Source organism: Cucumis sativus, chromosome 5 (assembly GCF_000004075.3).
Source record: "Cucumis sativus cultivar 9930 chromosome 5, Cucumber_9930_V3, whole genome shotgun sequence".
NCBI lineage: Eukaryota > Viridiplantae > Streptophyta > Magnoliopsida > Cucurbitales > Cucurbitaceae > Cucumis > Cucumis sativus.
In genome coordinates, this window is record NC_026659.2 from 6,282,244 (window position 1) to 6,291,386 (window position 9,143).

Consider the following 9,143-nt stretch of genomic DNA (forward strand, 5'->3'; position numbering starts at 1 on the left):
TCGTCATAAATGCATATAAAAAATTTAGGGTCTTTCGTCACGTAAATTACGTTGGCATAAATATGTCTAAAAGGCGTGGGATCTTTCGCCACGTAAATTAAGTCGACAAATGTTTAAAATATTTATCCACACATGATACTTGACCATAAATTAAAATAAACGTTGGTAGAAATCCAACTAAAAAAATTTAAAAGAGGGAAATAAAAAGTATTTTTATATTTTTATACTTGACAAAATAAAAATGTTAACTATACTTGACATGAAAAAGATGTCAAGTAAAAGTTGCATTATACTTGACACTAAAAGACCGTCAAGTAAATTATGCACTATACTTGACGTGGAAAAAAACGTCAAGTAAAAGCTAACGTAAAATAATTCAAAATTTCATGAAATTTTGCTGTATTCAAACTATACTTGATGTTTTGTTCGCGTCAAGTAAAAGTTCGTTATATTTGACGTTTTGTTCATGTCAAGTAAAAGTTCGTTATACTTGACATTTTGTTCTCGTCAAGTAAAAGTTCGTTATACTTGATGCGAATAAAACGTCAAGTAAAATCTCTCTTATACTTGACGCGAAAAAAACGTCAAGTAAAAACTAATGTAAAATAGTTTGAAAACTTTCGTGAAAGTTTCCCTTTTTTAAACTATACTTGATGCTTTTCTTTTGAAATGATCATTACTTGACGTTTTTTTAATAAAAATGTCAAGTATTTAAAAGTACATAGTGTCAAGTAAAGTAGATTTTGTAGTAGTGTCATCCCCATTTGGTTCCTTTCTCCATTGGTTTCTCCTAATACTTTACTAATTGAAGTCCATAAATATTTTCATATATCTCAAATTAACTCAGGTTTTAGTTTCTTAGTTGCTTTTGAAATTATTTTGAAGCTAAATCTACAAAGAAAAAAAAAAAGCAAAAAAAGATTTTTAACTTTGGCATTGGCATTGGTTTAATCATGACACTTGAGGAAGGTGAAGAATGACCAGCTGAAGGCTCAAGCCAATGCCAAATGCGCAGTCATCTCCATCGAGAGGCAACCAGAAGCCCCCAAACCAGCGTTCATGGTTGAAGGTACTTTAATGGACACTGTGACTCCCATTTCATACGATGTAGTTAATGATCTCAAGAGTGGCTATTAAAATTTTCACCTCTTTAAATTTTTGCCTTGTTTTGTCAGTCTTATTTTTGTTTGATCTTTGACTAAAACTAAGGTTTCCATAAATTGGATCTCAAACGTGAGTTAGGGTTACCTAAACCCAACCCCATTGTGATTGTTTAGGGTCCAAACACACCCCAAATCTTCTCTTCCTTCGTTAAATATAATTTTTTTCACAATTAATTATGTATATATAAATAAATATATAATTAACTATTACCTTTTTCCTAGCATCAATTTTCCACCATTTTTAATTAAACCAAAAATTCCACAAATCCCATTTATCCTCTAAATTTCAAAATTAAAAATAATTAACATTCATCATAATTTAATCTTAAACAAACAAACTTATACCTTAAATAATTATGGTAGTGTCAATATATTAAATTGCAATTCTACTCTATCCCATAAGTTAAAGAGAAACTTTTAAAAATGGTGGATTTTACAGAATATAGTAAAGTAAATTCTATTACTTGATCGTTATTGATATGTTATAGTGAATATCATTGATAGAATCTAAAATTTTGTTATAGCGGGTAAGTATTTTAATTTAATTTTTCCATTTTTGAAGATGATGTCCCATAACTTAGCTTAAACTAAAGTTTGGTTACAGGTTTTATTGTCTATAGTTTTATTGTAAAAGCTAACTCTTTGTTATATATGAAAGTTCATATTTATGTTTATATATATGTTTGGTATCAAAATTGAATGAAGTATAAGTGTAATAACACGTAGGTATGAAACAAATAGGTATTCATCATTATAATTCAATGTTTGATATTTTCATAAATACAATCCATCATTAAAAACATGGTTATTGACACTGTAAATATATCATCCTTAATGCTTTTGTGATAATGTATAAATTTGTCATGAAAAACAATGCCAACATAGAAATTACATGTCAATAAATATTTATTGTTGATTGAAATTTGGTGTTATGGAAATTCTAATTATGACACTAACTCGAACAGTCATCTATAAACTTATTAAAGGACTAAGAAAGAGTCATGAAATCTAGTACAACACACTTTATAAAGTCATGAAAATTGGTTTTCCTTGTAGTGAGTAAATTTCGTGCTACATGTAAAACGTTTTACATCGTTTTACATGTATTACTGGATGTATGCTCCTGTTGACAATCTGCAAGTTAAGGAAACAAACAATATAATCAAGAACAAAGAGAGTAAAGCTAGCCATTTGTGGCAATTCATCATGGGTGTTTTTCCTCAATGTGTGTAAAGGCAGAAGATCAACCAACGAAACAATATAACGAGAAGTACTTAATTACTTGGTTTCGGTGTCACTAGTGACTCTTCCTTATTCACATTGCACAATGTGTGGAAATCATACTTGACATGAGGAGCCACAATTTTATTCTGCGAAAGATGACAAAGATTAATTAAGTAAGAGATCATCATTTCGTGATAATAAAATACTTGCATAATTCAAAATGAAAGTGGTAATTATTCTACCTTGAACTTTTCGAAGGAGCAAAAATCTGAACCATCACAACCCTATTCATTCAAATACAACTTTTTTTTTTTTGTTAATAATATATGAGCAAACGAGATTACTTAAATGAAGTCAAAGCATGAGATATGAATAAGAAATAATAATACGAGACTACAAGTGATTGTAAGGGCACTAACCGGCATTGCTATGGGTTCTTCATTATGCAAGACTCGAACAAAGTACTCGTCGGACGAGTTAGCCACATGGCAGCTATAGAGAACCAACATGTTATTCCCAGCAAAAGGTGCAACATCACTTACCTTCCAGTTTCTAGTAGCTGGAGGCCGTGGAGGAAGCTCTAAACACTCTTGGTTTTGAATATGTTTAAAATCTGTTACATTCAAATGTTTTTTTGTAACACTTCTAAAACAATATTTAAGTGTATAACAACATTTTTAAATATAGCAAAACTGATCGATTATAAACTTTATCACTAATAATCCTAACGAAACGGTCTATCACTGTAGACTTCGACAACTGCATCTAAAAAATTATTTTGTATTTCTACTAATACTTAATTTTGATTGATATATTTGCAATTATTTATTTAAAAAAATGAGTGTACCTTCTTCATCTTCAAGGAAGAGCCCGAGCAAACATGTGAATGGAATCAAAGTTTCAGCGTGAGAAAAACGAAAGCTTGCCTTCTCATAGGTTCCGGGAACTTGTTTTCCTAACATAACAACAAAAGTTAAATATAAATTTCACCATTATATTAATTATTAGCCTTTAATTAAGATAACGTGTTTATGTGTAATATATACTTTCTCTCGCTTTAGTAGCGTTGTCCATAGAGTTAACAATATCTGTCAGCAAATGAACTCCCATTCTATAATTTAATGAACTGCCATAACCCTTCAATTTAAACACCTCCGTATCATCCATCCACTCCAACAAAGCAACCTATATTGTGCACACATAAGATTGCAAAGCTGAGAATCAAGAAATGATGATAAGTATTTGTAAACTATATATATTAGATACAAAGAACTGTTCCTTTGTAATTCGTTTGAGTTTACTGGAAAATCTCTTTTTATTTAAATAACCCCAAATGTATGTGTTATATTATACCGAGCTTGATTATCTGCTCTCGGTGTGTTATATTATACTGAGCTTGATTATCTGCTCTCGATCATCTAATTTGTCTCTCCCTTACCTATCTCTTGTTACTTGCTTGGTTGAGAAGTACACGCACATATATTTACAAATATAATAGTTACATGTATGTTTTCAAATATAACAAATTAAAATAAACTAAAATACTTACTAATAGAGCATACTATCACTTATAGACGTTAGTAGACATAACTAATAGATGTCTATTACTCTCTGTCACTATTTATATCACGGATGGCTTTGAAATTTTACCATTTTTGTAAAATATATTCTCAACAATTTTTCTAATTTAAAATAATTTTCTCCTACACATGGATGGATAGATAGATAATTGGAGATTTTTCAAAAATAGAAAGATTGACAAATTATTTACACTCTACGAAACAAAACTCCTAAAAAGACAAAATTAGTCTCAATTCATTTTTATATGGAGGGTAATAATATTTTGTCAAATATTTTCAAATTTTCCTAGATAATAAATAATCAGTGTCAATCTCTTTTCTCTCAAACCCTCTGTTCCTATAAGGAATTGTATATCTTTGATTTCTCATATATTCAACCCTTTTCAGATTCGTGTGAAGCATACATAAATACAAATTCATATTGAAACAAAAAGCTAATTTAGTTAGATGTATACAAAATGAGATGAGTAGTATTTAAATTTTAGGAATTGATCCAAAATCTTAAACTAGTAGTAAAGACGAATTTAATTATATATTATCTAAGAATAACAATTCAAACAATACCTCAGAAGGGGTGAACAGTCCACAAGCTTGATCCGTTATATCAAATAAGGATGCCTCCTACAGATGATTTAAGCACAAGAGGGGTTATCTTAGAATCATAAACGTACGTGGTTCCAAGTATATATATATATGAATGAAAAATCACCTGCTTACAAAGAAACCAAAGAGTTGAAGTGTGATTTTGGGTAAAATTTAGACCATAACGTGCAGTGAGTGACTTAGTTATATCATCAAGTACAGGATCCTTAATAAGCTTCTTAACTTTAGGTTTCTTACGCTTCTTGTAATCCTGCCATTGAAAATTGATACATAGTCATGAATTATAGCAAACTTGTAAATCACTAATTAATAGTGGCAGATTTAAAGGCTTTAAAATAATTTAATACTCGTAAACGGAAGAAGGAATAATGATCGTGTCTTCGAGGCCTAATCCTATTGAATGCTTTCCTTGTAACTCATTCTTTTAGGTTGTGGTTGGGATATCTCTCCTCTTCTTTACTCTTATAGGTTTGAGAATGCTAGCTAGGAAGCTGACCTTACTAATGAGTCCTTCCATTTCGACTATACATTAGGGTTGTCACAGTTGTGAGGTTTGTGTGGATTTGTAGTTTATTGGAGAAGTTGATTAGTTCTCTAAATGGAACCTCATAGGATGATCAGGAAGTTCCATCCTCTTCATTTGCCTTTTAGAGACAAAAGGTTTAGGGTTAAGGATTTAGGGGTGTTGTGGGGTATTTGGAGAGAGAAAATATAGAATGTTCAAAGTGAAGTTTCATTGTTTTGGTTTGGGTTTGGATTAGTAATTATTTTCTTGGTATCATTTAACTCAGTCAAAACCCTCTCTCTTTCCATGTGATTTTTTTTTTAGTACTTGTATTCTTACAATTTCTTTTAAAGAAACTTGTTGATTATATTAAAAAAAATCAACAAAATAGTTTCTTATAAAAGAAATTATAGTTTATTTCTCCTTTTTTTTTAAAAAAAATATATCCATTGGTAAAATTTGGGAAATATAAACTAGAAAATTAATAAAAAAGATATATTAAGAATTTTGCATAATAATTAATTACCTCATATTTGTGACACCGATCGAAAAACCTAAGCATGGTATCGTTGGCACGACTCTCAGTAACAACAGAAAAAGCTCGATGACGATCTGAACCAAGATTTCCATTCCCACTGAATAGCCCCATACCGAATGCCACAGCACTAGCTGATGCTCGAGCAACCTAATTATTCATGGAGGAATAACTCACATAAATAATAAACATACAATTAATTAACTTACCTGATATATTTTAGTTAGTTTTGTAACAATTAAAAAGTATTTTCAAATATCTTTCTTCTCTATAACTCGTGGATAGACATTGATAAGTAGTAAATAAGTTGGAAGGACAACAGATACAATATTAATAGCAAATATAATTAACCTGAGTTGCTTTGATTGTGTATATATCGGAGTTGTAAGGATCGCTGAACAAGTCAGAGAACAATTTTCTGGTTCGGATTCCGAGATCGTACAATTCTTTCTCTCCTTCGGGGATTAATTCTCCACCATTAATTTTTGCAGCCCAAGGAGATTTCCAATCCTTCAACCAGGAAGGAAGAGAAAATAAGTGATCGTCATTTCCTACATTAGATCCTAAAAGTTTCTTCAATTCATTTTCCAAGTTGTTTAACTCTTTGATCCTTTTTGTGGTTGGAGCACGAGTTCCATGTCTTGCCTGACCAAAAACAAAATCCATACTGAATTAATCACTAATTTAATTTACATATATGAACATAAATAACAACAAAATGAGCACACTTGAAAATAAATTGTGAAGTTATTTAAAATAAAAACTTAATTGAATACTAAACAAAAACTTGTTTTTCAAAAACTAAAAATAAAAAAATCAAATGATTATGGAAGGGACAAAACCAACAAATTTAGAATATAACATACCACAAGATTTAAGTGAATTGGAATGCATCCATCCGGAGGAGCAGAAGCATGGTTACTATTTCGACCACCTTTCGATGTACCATATCTGCTCAGAAAAGATCAATATTAGAAGTTATCATTTTTCTTTTAATAAAAAACAATATCAAAGTAAGAATGGTGTCTTTTAAACAACAAAATTACTTAAAATATTTATAAATATAGTAATTTTTTTAATTAATAAGTAGTATTATTTTGCTCAATATTTCAAATGTATTGTTCGAAATTTGTTAACTACATATTTAAATTTGCACAAATCTCTTTCAAAGTCATTTTATAAAAATAGGGTACATGTGCAACATGAAGAATAATAAAAAATATATATTATAAAAGAACAACTTAAAATTTTTATAAAATTTGAAATAATAAACAAGTGCAATTACATTTTAAGTAGAAAAAATCACGTGCTAATTACACCCAAGTAGAAATTTATAAATGAAAAAGAACCCATGGGCTATGATCATGTAATTGACATAATCTTGTCAACTTCTCATCTACAGAAGCTAATTAAGCTAATTTTAAAATAAAGGAATATTTCTAAAATGTCCATTTGATATGTAAGATTAATGTTTAAAAAAGGTTTCAAACAAACACAAGCTAGCATCCATCCATCTTTAAAATCATTCCCAAGCATACGTACTCTCAATCAACAAAAAGAAAAAAGGAAAAAGAAACCCACACAAAATGGGGTGAGAAAGGTAAGATGATGAAGAGAATTACCTGGTAACAGTGGACAGATGTTGCTTTACATTGAATGTTATCTCTTCGCCTTTTGAATTAGTGAATAGAAACAAGAAAATAAGAAGAACAATCGCCATCACAATTTTAGTTATTTCTTCCCTTGTGGCTATTCATTTCAATTATGAGTATATATAGAACAAGAAAACCCCAAGAAACTCTACAAGAAAACGTGATAAGTCATGCGGTTTAATTAAAAATTTGGATTTAAATTTTTTTTTAGGAAAACCACATGTGATACCATGTTTCCTTATGATAATAATAATAATAAAGTGAGATGATATTTTAACGAAAGTGGCACTTCCATTTTCAATTTTATTTCTTTCTATATTATGGTTTAATTTCGTATTAAATTATGGAATATAAAATGTTTAGAATTGGTTTAATTTCAGTCTTCCCTGCTTCATTCACAAGATTCAGAAGTTCAATATTGAGAGCACAAGATTGCAATATAAACTTTTACATTTATGTCTCTCTATATATAGTTTTTTAACTTTAATTAATAGATTATAATATGTTACTAAATTCTTGAATTTTTGTCTGATAAATTCTCAAAATATCAAATTTACATCTTATTTAGATGTTCAAAAGTTAAAAACTAATATACTAGTTAAAAACTTATAAATATTATATTGGACTTAAAATTTAAATGTGAGTCTAAGAAATACTTTTGTACACTTTAAAAATTAATGGGTCTATTACAAAAATTTTGAAAATTTCAAGCTAGATTAGATACAGAAATATAGAGATGTTTACAAAAAAAAAAAATTATGATAATAGTACTCATGTCACCCTATTTTCTAAATTACAAAATTAGCAAAAAAAAATTTTAAAAAAATTATGATAAAAAGATATAGTGAACGGGAAAACTAACGCAAAATTGGAAAGTTTTGTTTTTATTTTGCAAAAGAACTTGGATTATTATAAGATATATCCACATTTTTTAAAGAAGATGAAGTTGAAGAAACTAAGTAGGTGATTGTTTGGTAACTTATGATATAAGTGTCGTAATTTTGCCATTGAGAAAAACATGTTAATTACTTTGGGACGAAAACTTTTGAAAATAGAGGTAAGCATGTAACATGCATCGAAGACATGAAAAAAAAGTTTATAAACTATATTAGAAAAATTTATGAAAGTGTCCACATACAATGTCATATAGGTAGTGTTTTTTGATAACATTTCGTACATATTACAATATTGTAACTTAAAAACATATGTTGAACGGAATAAAGTAAAGTACTTGAATACATAGGAACCCTAGTATCTCCAAATTTCACGATACGAACTCGGGCTAACTGCAAAATAGAAGGAAAAAATAAATATTAGTGGCACACATTTTTTGGTGGATGGAGAAAAAAGAAAAGAAAATGGTGAGATGGCACATACCATTTGCTATGATCCAAATTAAAAACCCGTACGATGGACAAATGTATTCACATATGCAATGCTAGGAAATGTGGTGATATGAAAGACATGCAAATGAACAACAAAAATGAAATAATGCTTCAAATATGCAATAGTATGAAAGCGGTGACATGAAAGACTTGCAAATAATCAATAAAAAGTAGTCTAACATGGATTGCAACTTCAATCAATGACAAGTGCAGAAGTAGAGATGATTTCCAAACAAAAAATGGAATACAAACGACATTGATGCATATACAATACCAAAAGAAGATGGAAAGGGGAGTTGCTATGCAGATGAACTGAGGAGAAAACACATAAAAGGCATAATGCAATGCAAGTTTATATAGATGGTCATGGGCTTAATTAATGATGCGTTAAAGATCCCTAAACAAGAAAATCTGAGCATGGACTAATGACAATAGAAAAGACAATACACAATAAAGGGCAAAAGACAAGCAAAGTAACCAGAAAAGTTGGTCAAAA

General features: G+C 29.4%; 1 protein-coding gene across 1 annotated transcript; it reads right to left on the reverse strand.

Moving 5' to 3' along the window:
* Window positions 1-1,956: 1,956 nt before the first annotated feature.
* On the reverse strand, window positions 1,957-7,348 carry LOC101206233 (multiple inositol polyphosphate phosphatase 1). Its single transcript, XM_011656704.2, has 12 exons — window positions 7,233-7,348; window positions 6,477-6,561; window positions 5,962-6,255; window positions 5,602-5,760; window positions 4,677-4,820; window positions 4,532-4,588; window positions 3,434-3,572; window positions 3,235-3,342; window positions 2,807-3,000; window positions 2,630-2,671; window positions 2,446-2,533; window positions 1,957-2,297 (listed from the first exon to the last, which is right to left on the reverse strand). The coding sequence occupies exons 1-12, from the start codon at window positions 7,328-7,330 to the stop codon at window positions 2,251-2,253; spliced, it is 1,455 nt and encodes a 484-aa protein (XP_011655006.1). The 5' UTR covers window positions 7,331-7,348; the 3' UTR covers window positions 1,957-2,250.
* Between the last annotated feature and the right edge of the window lie 1,795 nt (window positions 7,349-9,143).